Source organism: Podarcis liolepis (assembly GCF_965112155.1).
Source record: "Podarcis liolepis genome assembly, chromosome: 3".
Taxonomy (NCBI): Eukaryota; Metazoa; Chordata; class Lepidosauria; order Squamata; family Lacertidae; genus Podarcis; species Podarcis liolepis.
Genome location: NC_139557.1, coordinates 82,179,703 through 82,198,497, shown reverse-complemented (window position 1 = coordinate 82,198,497; position 18,795 = coordinate 82,179,703). Strand labels below are relative to the sequence as shown.

The 18,795-nt window shown below is 41.1% G+C and overlaps 1 protein-coding gene across 4 annotated transcripts in view; it reads right to left on the bottom strand.

Moving 5' to 3' along the window:
* PRKD3 (protein kinase D3) overlaps window positions 1–18,793 on the bottom strand; it is a 51,265-nt gene extending 32,472 nt beyond the window's left edge. For 2 of the 4 annotated variants that reach the window (XR_014524488.1, XM_083496822.1), the window contains exons 1-2: window positions 18,470–18,791; window positions 13,374–14,394 (exon numbers count right to left, since the gene is read on the bottom strand). Coding sequence is in view for 3 of the 4 variants with exons in the window: in XM_083496822.1 (XP_083352948.1) it covers window positions 13,374–13,664 (291 nt within the window). In the remaining variant the exon portion in view is untranslated. Of the gene's footprint in view, window positions 1–13,373; window positions 14,395–18,469 lie in introns of all 4 variants that reach the window. The other 2 variants (XM_083496824.1, XM_083496823.1) reach the window with 1 other exon arrangement.
* Between the last annotated feature and the right edge of the window lie 2 nt (window positions 18,794–18,795).

The following is an 18,795-nucleotide window of genomic DNA, read 5'->3' as shown; positions in this document are numbered from 1 at the left end:
CACATGTGGGAGGAATGTCAGGTGACCCAATATTATTGGAAGCAAATATAATTTCACATAGGATATTAAAACCTTCCAAGGATATTATTCAATATAATAGAAGAAACAATACCTAATATTTCTATTGACTGCTAGTGAAAATGTTTGGGCCCAATTTCCTTCCATTCAAGTACAGGTAGCAAAATGTATTAATTTGGCAGAAATTGGTAAATTAACAGATGGAATTTAGAGAAGAACAGGGTCCCAGCTAACAATTAATCCGGCTTGACAAATGGCTCTGGTTTATTTCTTACTGCAGTTTTCATTGTGGATATAAAGTTTGAATGGTTTTTTTTAAAACTTGTGCATTTTTTGTATAACAGTTCATTTCCTTCTTTTTAAAAAATGGCACCCAAGCATGACACAGCTGCAACCATGTTTTCATCCAACAGGCTGGTCAACTCAAATTCCAGCTTCTTGGAAGAGTTCATAAAACCAGGATCTTCTCTCATGTATACTTCTCTTCCTACTGCCCTATCTAGTTCCTCTTCTCAGAATGGTTGCCTGTATATACAACTCAATAACCAGTACTTTCCTATGAATCATGTTGCACCATCCATTAATGTTCACATAGCTGCCCAATCTGTGTTGAACAGAAAGAGTTCATATTTCTATGTCACCTTTCTTTGCCCACAGCAAAGGATACAAACCTTTGCCCAGGACTTTGCTTTTTAACTCACAGGGCAACTGAGGATAAATGGAATATTTCCTGGGTTTGGCTAACTGAACTCTGATGTCTCCATCTTTTACTCATCTATTTGCAAATTATGGAGAAGTATTCCTGAAATTTTACCACTTGACTTCTGGTTCTTGGTTGCTGTATATTTCGGGGTTTGAATGAGATCACTATTTATTTATTTAGGTAAGGAAAAGAAGAGTTACCTCATCTGCACTTTCTTTGGCCTTAACAAGTATGCATATTTTGGCTAAGAATATGCTTTACTCTCACACCAGCTTACCACAGCTGCCTATAAGCAGAACTAGGAAAAAGGAGTTAGAAAAACAACACATATTGCTAATAGTTACCGTAAATAGGACATTCACCAGGCAATGTGAAATGCAACTGCTGTAAGTAATCAACAACTAGTTCATCATGGTATCTTCCAACTTTGAGGTCTTCTTCCCCTAGTACATATTTTATGCAGATCACCAGGACAAAATTTAATGTCTTAGAAAAGTCTGTTTTCTCTTGCGTTCAGTATTAAAATATTTGACTTTTGCAAGACTGGAAGTTTGCATACATGCAAATGGAAAACGAAGGAAAACCACTATTAACACTTAGCAGATCCCCCAGTTACATGTCAGTTATTTTTTGAATTTGTACAAACACTAAATATGGCTTCAAGAAACTTCACTGCACTGATGAAGACATGGTCCTCTTGCAGAGCTAAACTCATTGTGGCAGAAACTGTCTGGCCACAATGCACAAAATACTGTGAACTAGGGGAAGTGGGAAAGAAAAGGGGAGAAATGGTAAAAGAGTAACCTAAAAAGTGTGGGAAGGAAAAAGGCAGAAAGTTAAGGGCAAGATGTAAAACTCTGTGGGCAGGGAAGGTGTACAGAATGCTGTGCAGAAGGCAGTTCCTAGTGTAATATTTGTAGTTCCTTACATTTGTTGCTTTATCTCCTCCTCATCAGATCATAAAAGAACTGATGCAAAGATATCTGTAGTGAATTCTACAACAGTAAACAAATGTGTATGGCAACTCTTGTGCAAATTCAACATCAATTTGCTTTCTTCTTCAGCATGCAATGTCATGTTCTCTGGTATCAACCCCACACTAACTCAGAGGTATCACCTAGGGAGTCATCATCCCTCACTACAGAACTATCAAGACCAGACTCTTCAGACTCAGAAGATGACCTGCCCTGCACAATACAGTCCTCACAACTCCCATGCTGTAGGAGCCAGCAGCTGTAAAATCAGACAATATTCTTTTAAAATATAGGCAGCTCTTCAAAGGAGTCAGGATTAATAGCCAATCCAGACCAGCCACTGTTCACAAGGGCTCCACATGCTGCCAAGATAGCAGCTCCCCTTGGGTGAGTTTCAGCCAGTACCTGCCACAGTGACCTGTCCAGGGTCCTGACACACCATACCTTCCCTCCTCTTGCCAATTGCGATCTGGCATAGCCTCGACTTGACCAGGGGTAGGCAACCTAAGGCCCGGGGGCTGGATGCAGCCCAATCGCCTTCTCAATCCGGCCCACGGAAGGTCCAGGAATCAGTGTGTTTTTACATGAGTAGAATGTGTCCTTTAATTTAAAATGCATCTCTGGGTTATTTGTGGGGCATAGGAATTCATTCAATCCCCCCACCAAAATATAGTCCAGCCCACCACATGGTCTGAGGGAAGGTGGACCAGCCCACGGCTGAAAAAGGTTGCTGACCCCTGGACTTGGCCATCAGACTTGCTACTGTTTTTCTGGACATTACTGTGTCATTTTCTATATGTGCTACTTCTTCCATCAGGGCTTCCCTGGGAGTCTTAGGCCAAGCTGGGACACAGCAGTCAACTTAAGGACATAAGACAAGAGTTCTACTAGATCAAATCAAAAGGCCCATCTTGCCCAGCATTCTGCTCTCACGTTGACAAAGCCACTATGAGAAGCTTGTAAGCAGGACATGAGCACAATCGAGTCTCCCTGCTTGTGATTTTCAGCAACTGGCATTCAGAGACATACTGCCCCCAACATTAAATTCTCATTAAATTTGTCTAAACTCTTTTAATGCCATCCATGTTAATGGTCATCACCACATATTAATAATAATAATATAATAATAAATTTTTATTCATACCCTGCCCTTCCCAGTTTAAAAACTGGGCTCAGGGTGGCTAACAACAAATACAAAACATTGATCAAAATGCAACTTAAAAACAGCAAATTCCACAGATTACTCATGCACTGTGTGATGAAGCCAGTGTGGTGTAGTGGTTAAGAGTGGTAGTCTCGTAATCTGGGGAACCGGATTCGTGTCTACGCTCCTCCACATGCAGCTGCTGGGTGACCTTGGGCCAGTCACACTTCTTTGAAGTCTCTCAGCCCCACTCACCTCACAGAGTGTTTGTTGTGGGGGAGGAAGGGAAAGGAGAGTGTTAGCCACTTTGAGACTCCTTAAAGTAAGTGAAAGGTGGGATATCAAATCTAAAGTCTTCTTCTTCTTCTTCTACTACTACTACTACTACTACTACTACTACTACTACTACTACTTTTGTCTGTCTTTAATCTTCCAATATTTAGATGGATCTGGTTCTCTATCAACTTTCTCTGAATAATATTATACAATTTTATCATGTCCCCACCTTGTAACCTTTCCACATAGCCCCATAATTATTTTGGCTGGCTCCATAATTATTTTGGCTGGCCTTTTCTGAACCATTTCCAGCTCTACAATATCCTTTTTTGAGGTGTGGTAGCCAGAACTGTTAACAGTATACCAAGGGCAGTCACACAATAGATTTTAACAATGGCATTATGATATTGGAAGTTTTATTTTTTTAACCATTTTCTTAATGTAATATTTGATAAGTAGTTCAGCCAGCAATCCCAGCCCCATCACTGAAAGGCACCCAAGTAGGATGTTTCCTGCTTGGCAGGGGGTTGGACTCGATGGCCCTTGTGGTCTCTTCCAACTCTATGATTCTATGATTCTATGATCACAACACTGGGACATTTAGTATCTCAAAAGTGAGATATTCACTTCAAAACTTAACCCAATACAGTTAGATGTACACATACTATATTAAAAAACTTAGTTCTCTCAGAAGTTCAGAAGTTAACATAGAGGTTAGAAATCACAGTCTGATTAAATTGAAATTCTACTATTTTACACACACACTATCACCAATCTAAGCACCATCACTTCAGTGAGCAACTACTGAGTGCAGGAAATCAAAATATATTTTGTATCATGTCCTCTTTGCCACCAAATATTGTTCAAACAAAGATCACATCACAACACACTGTGAGGGGCAGTGTTTGCTGCTGAAACATATATACCGGTAGCTACCACACATATTCCACAGGAAATATATATAATAGTCCAATGGCCAGGGTGGGTAAAATTGCCTCATACAACTGTCTCTGCTTAAAAAGCAGGACAATGAGCAAATGACAAGGTGAGGTTTTGCTTCAAAGTTGCACAATACACTAATAACCAACTCTGGGTCATCAGAAACTGAACAGCAAAACACTAATTTTCTTTTGGTGCAAAAATATGATACTATTTTCATAAGTTCCAAACTCCTAAAAGTCTATGTACCAATGTTCTTCCACACCCCTCCTTAACAGGAAAACAAAAGTACAGTCCAAAATAAGCTACATGTTAAGTAAAACAAGCCAATCTCTCTCTGTTCACAAGCCCATCCCAGTTAAATAATTTCATAATCAGTTTTTTTTAATGCTGGTGCATTAGGTACAATGAATTTCACTTCAATACATACAGATGAAAACCCTGAAAGCTGAATCATTTGTACAAAATAAGAAAGCCCCTCTGGAATAAGCCAAATCATCAATTCCATACACCATTCATAACGGGGGCAAAGGGTTAGATTCATTCTACTCCACACCACGTTCCCAATCTGGATCAGCTTCACCTGTTTTTTAGTAAAGGAAAGCAAGCATCCAAGAGCCAGCCATATGTTTAATGCAATGTCTAATTTGGTCCTAAGCCAGATCCATGCCAAAGCAGCAGTGTTGATTGCATGAAGTGCCTCCTGTAGAAAGCCTGACCACTTTCCCTTGCAGAGTAAATAAACCTGCTAGTCCGCCTAAGTGGAAGAGTTTCAGAAATAAGTGGCCTCCTGCCAAAGACCTCGGCTTAGGAAAGAGGGTAGCACTTGTCCATAGCTGATGCTCATTGAGCGGCTCTTTTCACAACCGAGGGCAACAGTACATGAGCAGTTCCCAACGTTGGACTGCACTGAATGCACGAAGATTAACAAGTTACAGTAAACCTAAGAAGGGAACATAATTCCTATAACATATAAGAAGCTGAAAGATCTCTAGAGCATCATAAAATATTACCTGCCTAAGGGTTATATCTAGGGATGGACAGAGTCATCCATCTCCAGTCCATGTCAGTTTTGTAGGTATTTATTCCCAAATCCTTTCTGCCCTATTTCTCTATAATCTACCAAAAAATGCACAAAAATTGTCTTTAAAATCATAGTTTGGAAGGTATTCTATCCCAGTGTAACATTTTATGCCAAAATATGAATTTTGGTTAGTTTTCTAAGCAGAGAACTGCATTGCAAAATTTGGAGAATAACTGCATTCCAATTTGCACATTAGCCCAAGAGGTCAGTTCACTTTGAAATGCAGATCAAACAATCCTTAGTTATAGCTGTTATTTTTCATGTTACATGTCTCCCAAGCATACCAGCAATAGCCTGTGCAGTATTCATTTCATGCAGTATGCAAATTTCCACAATTTTATACAGACACTGTATAAAGGGGATTAGCCTTACTCTCCATGAACATGCCTATCAGTGGCTACTAGTCATGACTCCAGGATAGAAGCAGCACACATCTGAATAACAGCTGCTGGACAACAAAGAAATAGCCTTTGCTCGCTGAGGTGAGAAGCCTGTATGCGCTGAGAGTGCAGAATGGGTTCACGTAACTGAAAGTTGATTCATATTTTTCCCATATTTCCCCCCTATGTTTAAAAAACTAGAACACCTTTTCCCAATATCTAGTTTTCTACATGCAGTCCAATTTTTTGCAGGGAGCAGAATTCAATTATGTGATACCTATAATGTCAAGCAGTGCAGTTCAGGAATGGTTTTACCACCTCTGTGACAACTAGGTCAAGTTCACTTTGTGATCTCAGCTCTTTAGCTGAAACTGCACTCTCTGCTTTCACAATAGATTCTGTTTGTATTTCCTCCTATCCAGTACCGTCTCTCCCGCCTCCAGTCTCTGGAATGCATCAGCCAGAGCTCTACTCTTTGTTCACCAGCTGTAATTCTCGCTGTAATAGCCCACAGGTGTTTCCTCAGAGCAAGAAGCTGGAGAATCAGCTTTTTTACTGGACTTTCAACTGAAGCAGTAGAGCAGGTAGCTATGCTCCTTTCTGTTGGGGGCTGGACAAGATGCCCCTCTAGGTCTCTTCCAACTACAGTGCTATGGATTCTACAGGAGTCTTGGGGAGAAAGCAGCTCCCCAAGTAAACTACAAATAAGGAGCCAATGTAGGCAAGCACAGGATCCCAAAAATCTCTAGTTTTAAAAATTCCCGCACCTTCTCAGTTAGGGAGTCACATCAAGAAATGATAGTGTTATTAATTATTAAATGAGACAGGTCTGCTTTTTATTTTGAAGTAGGCATTTCAGCCAAAAAGTACAGACACTTCGGGTTACAGATGCTTCAGGTTACAGACTCCGCTAACCCAGAAATAGTACCTCGGGTTAAGAACTTTGCTTCAGGATGAGAACAGAAATCGTGCGGCGGTGGTGCAGCAGCAGCGGGAGGTCCCATTAGCTAAAGTGGTGCTTCAGGTTAAGAACAGTTTCAGGTTAAGAACGGACCTCCAGAACGAAATAAATTCTTAACTTGAGGTACCACTGTATATGGAAGTTGAGGATGACTCCAGTGTCTAGGGAGGAGTCCAGGAGGAATTTATGCCATCAGATATGGCAGAAAAGCTTCCAGGTGAGGTCACAGATCCTGTTTAAAGACACAACCACACTAGCAATGCAATCTTACACTTGTCTGCTGAGAAGTAGGTCCCATTGAGTTCAATGGGGGAAACTTCCAGTTAAGTGTGAATTAAGACTGCAACCTAAAGTTCTGAGAAAAAATTATAGCTACCCCAACCAATTACCTACAACTCCATTTCAGCCCGTTTTGTTGCAAGGTATTATGTTATCTTGAAAACCATATACCAGTATTCTGGCTTAGCTGGTTTATAGACCATGAAGCACATTTCTTAAAAGTGTTGTTTTATAAATACAACAAGTACCTTATAATATCATTTTTATATAGAAAGCCTTGCCAAAATTTATACTGGTGAAGCATTAATGAGTATCACATAAAAGCTGAAATTAGACTTGTCTGTGCTCTTGTGATCTATGAATTTAGTAAGCAATGCCTTCTACATTAGAACATTCTATATAAAAATCTATAAATAGTCCATTTCCTTTCTATACCTCATTTCTATACCTTCCTTATATCAGTTTATTTATTTGCTCTAACAATTTATTCTATCAGAATTTATTCTATCAAGAATTCTAGTTTAAAACAAAGTTTAGTTAAAACAAGCCAAGTTCATAAACCATGGTTTAAAGCTGACTTGTTTAACAATTTTTAAACCAGGATTACTAGCTCTTATGTAAGGCTAAGCCAAAATTCTTTAAAACAGAAAGAAAACTCAGCAGAAATTCTCTTCTTGGACATGTGGAAAGAGAAGAGGGATGAATATACAAGCCCAATATGATAGAGATGTTTGTGTGGCAGATGCTCACATTCAGGGGAAAACAGCATGGAATGGGTAAGGAAGCCATTCCTGTTAATAATGATCAAATACACTTCCCTACCAGAAGAAGTTAGAATGTGAAAAAGTATACAATTCCCCATCTTTTAGAACTAAACTTTTAGTTCACACAGAATGCATCTGTTCACCACATGATAGCACACATTGGAAGGGTAAAATGAAGTTCTGAACTGATCATCCTTTATGGCCATCAATTTTAAAACCAAATAAAATGCATTTCTATATTTCACATATGCACACCAAGAGAAGGAGAGAGGGGGGGGAGGGGGGACTGGCTCAGAAGATTAGTCTAAGATTAAGGTGAGAGAAAAAGCAAAATTAGGAAGAGTCACATAGCACAGCAGCAGAAAAGAAGCTTACCGGTCTTAAAGATAGCATAATGAGAAATTGTTAATGGTTATAGAAATAAGTTTATTAGAAGCAGGTTAACTTTTTGAGAAAGTCAATTAAGGATAAATAGCAGAAGCCAAAAAGCTGCTCTAACAATGCAGGGATGAAGCTGAATCATGAGGGAGAGGCTGGCTAGAAACCAGAAGAATGCAAAATCAGATGAGTGCTGGCAGTTCAAAGAAATTAGAGCACATATAAGATTGGGCAAAAGAGCAGATAATGGAGAAAACCACTTTAAGGGATGCCAGAAACAGAAATGAGAAGATGAGCCATTAAAGGAAACACTGTAGGAGCCATTAGTAAAGATAAGAGAAAAGCCAGAATGCAATGAAAAATGGAAGGCAAATCAGGGAAAGATGAGTAATATAAAACGCTACAGAAATTCTTAGGAAAAACAAATAATACTTCTAATCTAACTTCATGATAATAACAATTATGGATTGGGAGGGTGGGATGGAGAATGAATGGCCAGCTAGCAGATAAAGGCTGACATCCAACAGTTCCCAAGTTTGCACGGAACACTAAGCCAAACCATAGCTTAGTGTCAGTGTGTGGGCTTCCAGAAAGGAGATTGTGGCCACTTTGCTCCTTCTCTGAACCTACTGGCAGAAGTGTAGTTTAGCTTAGCATACTGTCTGAACCCCAGTTTGTCTCAGTCCAGACAAACCATGAGCTGGAACCATGGTTTGTTTCTGGTTTACAGCTTGTGGTTGAACTGAGGAGATGGAACATGAGTCCAGGGTCAGACAATTTCCTAAGGCAGTGGTTTCCAACCAGTGTGCCATGGCATCCTGGGGTGCCTCAAATGATAGTCAGGGGTGCCATGGGCAACACTGGCCTCTGTCCCTTTTTCCTTCCCTCCATCCTCTGATCCCCTCTTGCATCTCTGCCTCCCAAAGGCTTGCACAGCTGTTCGTTGCAGCAGCCCTGGCTACAAGCTCCCCAGGTGAATGGTGCCTCTGGGGCTGGCCAGGGGGTACTTCCCAGGCCCTTGTGGGGCAGTGTGAAGAGGCACCTCTCTTTGGGGCAGGGGAGCAGCTCAGAGACCAGGGTGGCAGCTACAGCTGCCCAGAGGACTCCCAAGGAGAGGGAGAAGAGAGGAGGCTGAGGGAACACTCAAAGGATGGTGTTCGAAAAGGAATGAGAGGCTGCCAGCTCTGCAGGCAAGGGGTGACATAGCTGGGCTCCTGAGCCCCACAGGGATGCCACAGAAAGAATGTAGTTAGTCAAGGGAGCCATGGACCCCAAAAGGTTGAAAACCTCTGCCCCTAAGACAAAGCATGACATAGTTCACAGCACCAGAACTAGAACAAGGGTTGAAAAATCCTTCAAAACAGATTTGATGGGCTGCAGGGGGGAGAGAGGAAGGAGAAGTCCAGTTGCACCAGTCTGCTCACATGACACTCAACACCCAAAATGTTCACACACACATTTTTTAAGCCTCCCGTTCTGAAATACCAGATTGCTATCAGGAAAACCCCATTGACTACTACAGTAACAAACAACAAGGGATTATTAATCACCCTGCACAATTAGGGTATAGTTAAAACTAGTGCAAACTGGAACCTTCCTAATCTACATCTATAGCTTTCACCTTTCACAGATCAAAGACACAGTTGGGGAGGGACCTTAGTCGTAAAGAACAAGTTTTGCATCTGAAAAGTCCCAAGTTCTGCCCTGGCATCTCCAGGTAGGATAAGGAAAGATTCTGCAGAGTTTCAAGATGAGAGTCACAGCCTGCAAGTGTATGTAGACCATAGTGAGAAATAGATAGCAAAATGGTCTCACTTAGTATACAACAGCTTCCAACGTTCCAGAGAAACATTCATTCCATTTTATTTTGGTTACTCTACTTCCAAGGTAGCCAGCATGCAGCCCCCTAGAAGCTGGACTCCAATCTCCCAACAGCCCTATCTAGTAAGGCTAATGGTCAATTATGGGAGATGTAGTCCAACTACAGCTGTATGGCAACATGTTAGCTACTCCTGCGGCTACTTTATTCTGAGTGTATTTGAATTCAACAAACATTTATGTATTACATTGTTTTCCTGTGCCACATTGATACTTCCTTTTCTCAAAGGTAGAGAAACCTGTAGGAAGCTCTGGTGAGTTACCACAGAGAACATTGGAATCAGGTTCAAAGTGTGGGCAGGCAGGTGAAAGTAATAGGAAAATAGAAGAATGGAAAGAAGAGCAAGAGTAGCCAGTGGAGGCAGACAATTGAACTGATATTGGATTGAAATATAGAAGCAAGGAACCTTTTCAAAAAAGTAAAACCAACTGTTGCTACTCAGGCAAATGTACAAAACAGGGATCAGGTTGGAATTTAAGCACTAACTCTTCTGTAGTAATGCCATCAGAATTCCCCGACTTTTGTTCTTGCTAGAACAAAAACAGCCGCAATTTAAAGTGCTCTGTTGCACACAAACACCTCAACACACATTACAGAAATATAAATCATGAAAAATGATGGTGAAATAATATTACTTTACTCCTAAAGGGAACATAGCCTGCAAGTTTCATTCTATGGAGTTCAAGGTAATTGAGACACCATCAAGGCACATTCCTAATTATAAATCAGACACTTGAAGTCTTACATTTTTTTAAAAAAAAAGTTTCTACAGGATACACAATTCATTTGCATGAAGGCCACTCTCATGCAGAAGTGGCAGGACTATTCCTGTAATCAACCACAGAGTATGTGTCTAAAAGCAACCACTATACATGAGTAGCTGTTTAGGCATACAAATTCCTCTACAGACACTGATGCTCAAAATGATGACACCAGAACTAACGTGGCCATGTGTTGTTGGCAGTTGTGTAATCTCACTCCTCCTCATTCAGTGCCTTCCATGGAAGTAAAATTTGAAGAGGAACTGCATAGTCTAGTAGAGAGGTTAAATTTGGGTCACAGAGACTTGGGTTCAAACTGCACTCAGCCATGAAGATCCCTAGGTGATCTTGAGCCAATCACACTCTCTCAACCAAATCTACTTCACAGTGTTGTTGTGAGGATAAAGGTGTGAAAACTTCATGTATGCCTGAGATCTTGGGAGAAAGGGTGGGCTATAAATATAACGCACACAAATGAATATTGAATTACATACATTTTTAAAAACACAAGTATAGAAATGTTATCCCCAGGTCCTAAATTGCCAAAAAGTTGACAAAGCAATCAACACCAAGGGAAAAAACTTCTGCCAGCAATGGAATAGCAAAAACAGAGGAGCCTTTAACATTACAGAATTGCTATCAACTCATTTTTGGTAGAGAAATGCTTTCAAGTTGGACAGTCTTTATATTATACTTGCCTGTAATCTGATTTTAGATCTTTGCACTGCGACTTATAGATGTGCCTCAAAGACCTAGCCAAGGATCAGATGCACTTTTAAAATCTGCCGGTGCTCTTGGAGTAATACTGCCACCTGTGCACCAGCTGCACAAGTACTTATGAAAAAGAAATCCACCACAAATAAGCATCCCTCCTCCCCATTTCCTGATCAGTAGTTTGCTGCCTGGATAGGACATGTGCTCACTCTGCAGCTGATGCTAGCACAATCAGAGCTTTCCTTCACATAAAGCTGTACTAAAGCCAATTGGACAGGACAAGACCAGAATCTGAAGTCCTAGTCATTTTACAGTACAATTGGCTCCCTATATAATGTACTTTTGAGCTTCTGTTGATTCAAGCAGAAGTTGCCAAGAACAGACAGGAAGACAAACTTAAAAGACTTAAGCAAGAAAGAAAAACATGAGACAAATGTGAAATCAGGAAAATAAGGAAGACCAGATCAATAAAGTGTTAGGAGATAGTGTATATGTGTGTGCACACACAAACTATTCTAAAGGCAGAAATATGAATTAGCCTGCAATACAATGAAATAAAATAAAATAAAATACAATAAAAACCAAGCATGCTGTCAAAGTTTGGGCATAAACTAAACAAAATGCTGATGCAAGCTTCTAAACTGATAAAAAAGAAACTATTGTCTAAATGAGAGAGAAAAGAGGTGAATTTCTAAAAATCCAATGTCACTTTAAACTTTTAAAATCCGGGGCAGGGAGGAACAGGCACCTGCATATTAAATTTAATAAGTCTACACAACAGAAACAATTCAGAAAAGCACAGAGTAACTAGAAAATTAAATCATCAATACACTATATCTATTTCTCATGTTGCTTCATTCATTTTCCAAAAGCTGGGCCTGATAATACATTTTTGATCAAAAAAAGAAAGTATTGGCTGTACTCAGTTGAGATCAATTACTAGGAATTCAACTCAAATTCTATTAGCAAGTAGTCAAACCCAATGCAAAAATCATATCCTAGTAAGCAACATCAAGTCCTTTTTGCAGGACATGGAATTTTGGTTAATCAGCCACATATTGTGCAATAAGCAGGGCAGATTCACACTACATGGAAAGGAAATTCCAAGCCTTCTACAGCTAGTATGTAGGGGGATCAAAAGCATTCAAGAACAATGCAATGCATTTTCATTCCCCAGTTTTCCAGAATTCCAATGCCCAATTTATTCACGGTACTAGGAAACACACAAGCTGCAGTCTTCCTCATCTGTACAAAAAGCTATCATAATGCAGATATCTGAGTGTCAAGTTCATGCGTGAGAAGCGCCCATTCAAATACCCACTTGCTATGAAGCTATGGTTTTTGGCAAGCCCCCACAGCCCTGTTGAGTTGATATATTCTCCCCAATGATTTTATCCAGGGAAAAATTGGGAGTGGACCTTGAATTTCTACACCCATTTCTTTCTCCCTTCACCATGGGAGAAAGTCAGATTTTATGATTTAGGAAATTAACTTCTCTCCACAGTGAGACAAAGGGGGATAACCCAAAACCCATTCTTCTGCAGATAGAAGAGTGGGGGGAGAACCGAATAAGAAACATCTCAGAAATAGAAACAGGCCTTCTTGAGAGTCTGCTCCCAGGATAGATGTGAGGGCTAACTTACCACTCTGAGCTTCTTAGAAGAAGGAAAGGATACAATATCAAACGTTCTAAACTGTGAGGGTGCTGTCAAATGTAAAAATTTGCTGCTAACACTCAAATTACAAAAGAGGTACTCATACCTTAATGATGAAAAACCTGACATTCATTAGTTCCCTCTGAAAAATTATAATGCTACAAACAGTTCAATAAATAAACAATTATACTCTGGGTTCAGAGCAACATTTAACTCCCATGCAGACATTTCTGATTGTTTAAGCCCTCTTCAGGACTTTGCCTGAATATGCTTAGACCTTTCCTAAAGACATTCCTGCTCAGTCCTGGAAGGTCTGAAGCGGAGGTGGACACAGGGAGGATTGCATACACATCCCCTCCCCACTTTAAGCCTGAAGGTATCTATCCCAAGTTCCTGAGGGCAAAAATAAATAAATGGTGGGAATAATATAATCAAAATCAATAATGTTCTATGTTGTACTGTACCTTTTGATAAACTACGGAGCACACTAGGTCTTTGACAACAGAAAGGGAGAGATCTTGAGCCTCAATTGTAACAGTCTCGCGAGTGAGACCAATCTGCAGCAGGAAGGAGATGCCATGCACAGAGCCCCTGGAGTTGGTGAGACTTTGTGTGCTGAAGCTGCCATTGGACAGTCGGCCTGAGAGTCCAGATTGTGGACTTGAAGATAAGGAAGGGGTAGGTGGAGCAGCAACATGGGACGCAGATGGGGAAAACTTCTGTAAGGATGGAGGAGAAGATTCGTTTGATGACATCTGACTTGATTTAAATCTGTCAAGACCTGTCTAATAGTCAAGAAATTTTCTTTCTTTCTTTACCCTGCAATGTTGCAAGTGTAATTTAACACTTCTCTTTCAAGGTTCAAGGAAACATCCTCATATCTCAGTCATCTTCATTTTTCTTTTCAGTCTGTGCATGATGATGTTTAAGATTATTTTGGCAAGAAGCTGTTTTAATGAAGGTCCTCTTTGCACAGCTTCACGTCAGCTGATCAAAAATGCTTTGCCTTTAGCACCACATCCAGATGTTGGGAGAGGCTTACATCATTATGAAATTGTTCTCTTCAGAAACAGAAATAGACATTGTTTTTTCACACAGCCTCTTCATTTCACTACTTCTAGGACAACCTTAGACTTTGATTCAGCAGGAGGAGAAAAACCTGCTAAACAGCACACTTCGAAGTATTGCACTCAAGGATTCAACTTACAAATTTATGTCAATACTCTTGTTAGTTTTAAAAAATGTGGATAATGTCCTGGATCAAAAGTACTGTCTTCAATGAATTTATTCAACTTTCAGATGTTATTGTTTCATTTAATAGAGATGAAAAAATAAGGTTCCACTCAATGGTCTCTGAGTCGTCATTTTTGGAAGATGTTCATCTTACGAAATGAAGGAACAAAATTTCTACGAATACAAGTACAAGGAACAGAATTGTTGGGTTCACAGTGGTAGTCTGCAGCATTTTGAAGCGTCAAGTACTGCCTAGTAGAAGGGAGAAAAAGATACATTTCACACATGCTAGAAATGTTACATAACACCACAATCAATCTACTTAAAGCAGAAATGATACTGGGAGGTCAAATGCATATGCTACAACCTATTTCTGCTTTAATTTCCTTAAGTCATAGATACTTCACTTTATTCTTCTATCTTTTAGGGAGCTGCCATGTATATTATATCAAGAACAAGATGTTGCAGCTCCTCGACATAACTGCTACATCTAATCTAGCATGGCTCATAGCAGCAGCAGAAAAATAATATTCAACACACTGATTGCAAAGCTGTTCGATAAAAAATAATGCTGAAACAATGAAAACAGTTATATTCAAAAAGTCTTAACATCAGGGAGTGGGAGGTCCACAGTGAAGTTGTTTGGAATACGGATATATGGAGTAGTTAAATATATGTAGAAAAGTTCACTGAAATTATAAGTGTCTCTGAAACACAGTGCTAAATCCAGGACTGAAAAGGAGTACCTTGTCTAGTGCATGTGCAGTAAAGAGAAAGGAATAGTGCAGGAAAAGGTGGAATGTAGTCCCTCCCCTCCACATGCATTTCACCCATTTGCAGTTCAGATGTTAAGAGAATCAAGAAGGATTGAAAGTGCATGCCGTGCTTTAGCTGCACTAGCATTGGAAGTCACACACAACATACCTATACTTCCTCTCCTTGTTCAGCTCCTTGTAGCTAACCATTGATAAAGTTCCCACAATGACTACTACTGAATGGTCCAAAGGATTTGTTAAGCACCACTGCTTTACCCTACCATAGCTCAATGTTCCTGCACACTCAGGAAAAGTATGGTGGGTCTCTTCTAAAACAATATGTAATTTCATGTTCTTTTTAACTTTTAATTTTCAAAGTTAATTGGCAATATTTTTGTTTCAACCTTTTTGAAGAAGTGCTAATATAATTTCTAACACATCAGAGGTATTTTCATTAGTAGCCATTTTGTCTAAGACACAAAGGAAAACCAGGCACATATTACTTTACAAGGTATCTGACATAGCAGTATGCTAACGCTAGAAGAACAAGACTGCAGATATATCAAATCCTAAATGCTGATTCAATTGGTACTATCTATATACAATGTTAGAACAAGCTTCTCTTTAGTGGATTAAGTGACAAAGCTACGTAGTGTTAGCAGAAAAGATTGTAAATTATTAAATGTTTCACGAACTGATTATGAATTATTACATTTCAAGGCCTCTAAAAATGGCACATCCCTTTACAAAATATAACTACAAAAGTAGCTGCCAGAGAAGCATATTTGTGCAACTGCCAGTGAAAACTCCAGCAAATCCAGAGGTGAAAATCTGAAATATTAGTGTTTTGTAAGTAACAAACTACTACTTAGTGTCACACTGTTCTAGAAAATATGACAAACTCTACACAGTGAGCCTGGCCAACAGGAGAAAGACATGATTTTAGCAGTGGTAATCTGAACTGAATAAAATGTAAGGAGCCAGCTGGAGGGGTGGAGGCTGCAGTAACTGAGGTGAGAATGGAGGAAGATATAGAGAGCTTTTTAGTGGCAAATGCAAAGAAGTGCCTGATGAATCTTACTGCAAATTCAGTTGTGAGAGCACTGTTAGGATTATTGAAGTCAGTGTCATTTCTCATTGACATGGCAATATCAAGTTAATAAATGGATGAAAAAAAGAAAGGAGGAATGCACTGTGTCATTTAAATTAACAATTTCAGAATGCTTCTTCACTTACTACAGATTGCTTCAGTTTAAGTACCATGGTTACTATTGCAGCAGTTTAACTTTGGGAAAGAAACTCAAAGTGTAAGGACCAAATAAAAAATAGTTAAGCAAGAAAGGTAAGTGGTCAAATAACGAGAAATTGCTAGAAATGGGGTCAGAAAGAGTTTGCCTACATCATTCCAAGATTTACTCTTACACCTATAGGGACTTTAAGTGCAGCTCTAAACCTTGTACAAACTAATTTGGACTATGAGATGAAGAATCACAATGATCAGACTATACATTCAATTTAGAAATGGCTCTCTTCCACTTTCTAAATTGCAGTAGCAACCAAAACTGACTCATTCACGACTAAAGGCATGATTAACTTAGGGAACATCATTTTGTAACCATTCCTAATAACTTCTTCAGAAAAAAATCAGCGAAATTTCAAAGAATCAGTTGCAAAGTCAGAAGCTAGCAAATCCTTATGTAATCACTCTAGTTCAGATCTTGATCTACTTGCCCTGCTATTTGCCTTTGCCTAAACTACTTTCAAAAGCCACAAGTAGGCTTCCATATTTTCTTTCTTCACACTCATCTGCTGGCAAACATGACATGCCCAGCATTCTTTCAAACCTTGGTGCAGCAGAAGTCGTCTTCATAGTTGCAGCTCTGTAGCTGGGAGGAAAGATGGCTGTTGTTTGATTGCTATACCTCAGTCACAAGGCAGATAAAGTGGCATGGGAGGCAGAGAGTGTCCTTAGCCACTATGAGGCCAAGGCACCTAGAGCAATAAAGAGTGGCAAGGAGCCACACAAGACCAAACCACCAATGGCAGAGGAAGGGTGCCGACAAACACTTTTTGCCCTGATTATTCTGGAAGCTTTTCCTAATGTTCCTAAAGCTGAAACGCATAGCAATCAAAATGCAGCACTATGCCAGCTGCAGGGAAATAAGTTTTACAGTAAAGAGGTGCCAGTTAACAATGGGGCTGTGCAGACCGAAATTACACAAATTTATTTGAAAGAAAGTTGGAATTCAACAATTCTCACTTTCTAGAAAGCATGCACTGTATGCTTTAGTTTTGGGAAGGTACTTGGCACACTGACAGGCTACTGTACTCTATACTGCTGAACACATTGTGGACCTAATTGCAACAGATGCAACCTATCCAAAAGGGAACCCCCTTTGTTAATAAAATCCGGTGTGTAAATGTCGGGCTTAAAGTTAAAAGATCAGAAAGAAAGGTTTCAGCAACACTGCAGACACCAGCTGAAAAACACAGCATTCCAGTGCACTGTGGTCCTTTTTGCAGTTTAGACACCCTGATAGCCTCTGGTAAAGCCAAACTATCAGCAATTGCCATAGGGAACAACATAATCCCCATGTGGTTTGTGGGTGTCAGGCACAATTTGAACTGACTCACTTCTTTCTCTATTTACACCTCCATTGCTCCCCAAAGCTACATTTCCTGCTTCCTTATTATGAGATTACCATCAATTCCCAAAAGCCCTTCACTAAGTGAAAAACTCTTAATCACACTCTTCACACTAAATATTATGCTTTGCAAGCCAGTTACAGCAGTGCCCCTGCGCTTGAGGACAGTTCCCCCCATTGAAATTAGCAATTTACAACTTTTTTTACTCTTTTTTTTTAAAAAGCACTGAAGTGTTACATGGGTCACATTAAAGCCACATGGGCATCTTCACTTAATTCCCTCGCAATCCAACAGGTTGCCAGGCTGAGAACTTGCTGCGGGGAGTGGGGGAGATTGGTCATTCCCCCCGACAGATCCCTCTCCCCTCCCTTTGCAGCACTTCAGGCGAAAGCTGGTGGTCAGATGAAGGCTCGAAAAGTCGTGGGGGCGTCAGCTGCAGAGGAGGCGAGGATGAGGACGGGAGCGCGTAGCTCTCTTCCATCCCGGGGCACCGACTGCTCTGGGCGAGAAAGAATTTGCTTCAGAAAGGAGGCGAATCCAGCCCCCCCCCCGGAAGATGGGGCAGCCTCCGTCGGGAAGCATCCCTCACAGCTGGGGGGGGGCAGGGATGATGTGGCCTTCAGGGAGTCACCGGTCCCTCCACATCTGGGCACACCCGGCCTCCTCTTGACCCCCCCACCCACCTCCGTTGACCACAGCTGGATGGTCAAGGCGGGAGGAGGGAGTCACTTGGGACTCAGCCCGAGCCTGGCGCCCCCGCTGCCCTCGCTTCGCCTCCCCGCACCCCACCCACCCGGGAAGGGCGGTGTTGCCGCCCCCGACGCGACCGGAGGAACTTTCCACGTTGCCCCCTCTGCCCATTCCGCCTCCTCCCGCCCTCGGACTCCCTCTCTTTCCCTTCATCCCTCCAACTCCCGACCACTCACTCGCGTCTCGGCGAAACTCCGTCTCCTCCCGGGACTGGGCGGTTTCACACGTATCTCATTACCGCCGCTCCCACTTCGAGCGACACACCATCTACTGTACACACACACACACACTGAGAAGCTTCAGCCGCCCGAGATGGGACAGGAGGAGTGGGGTGGAGGTGGGAGGGGGTGGCCGAGAGGCATGCTGGGAAGGGGAGTTTTTCCTCCCCCTCCTCCCTCCTGAGGTGAACGGCGCAGGGAACTACAACGACCGCGGGGCCACTGCGAGAGCGAGGCGAAGAGGCTGAGACGGCGCAGGCGCCGGGCCGCCGGACAGAGTTTCC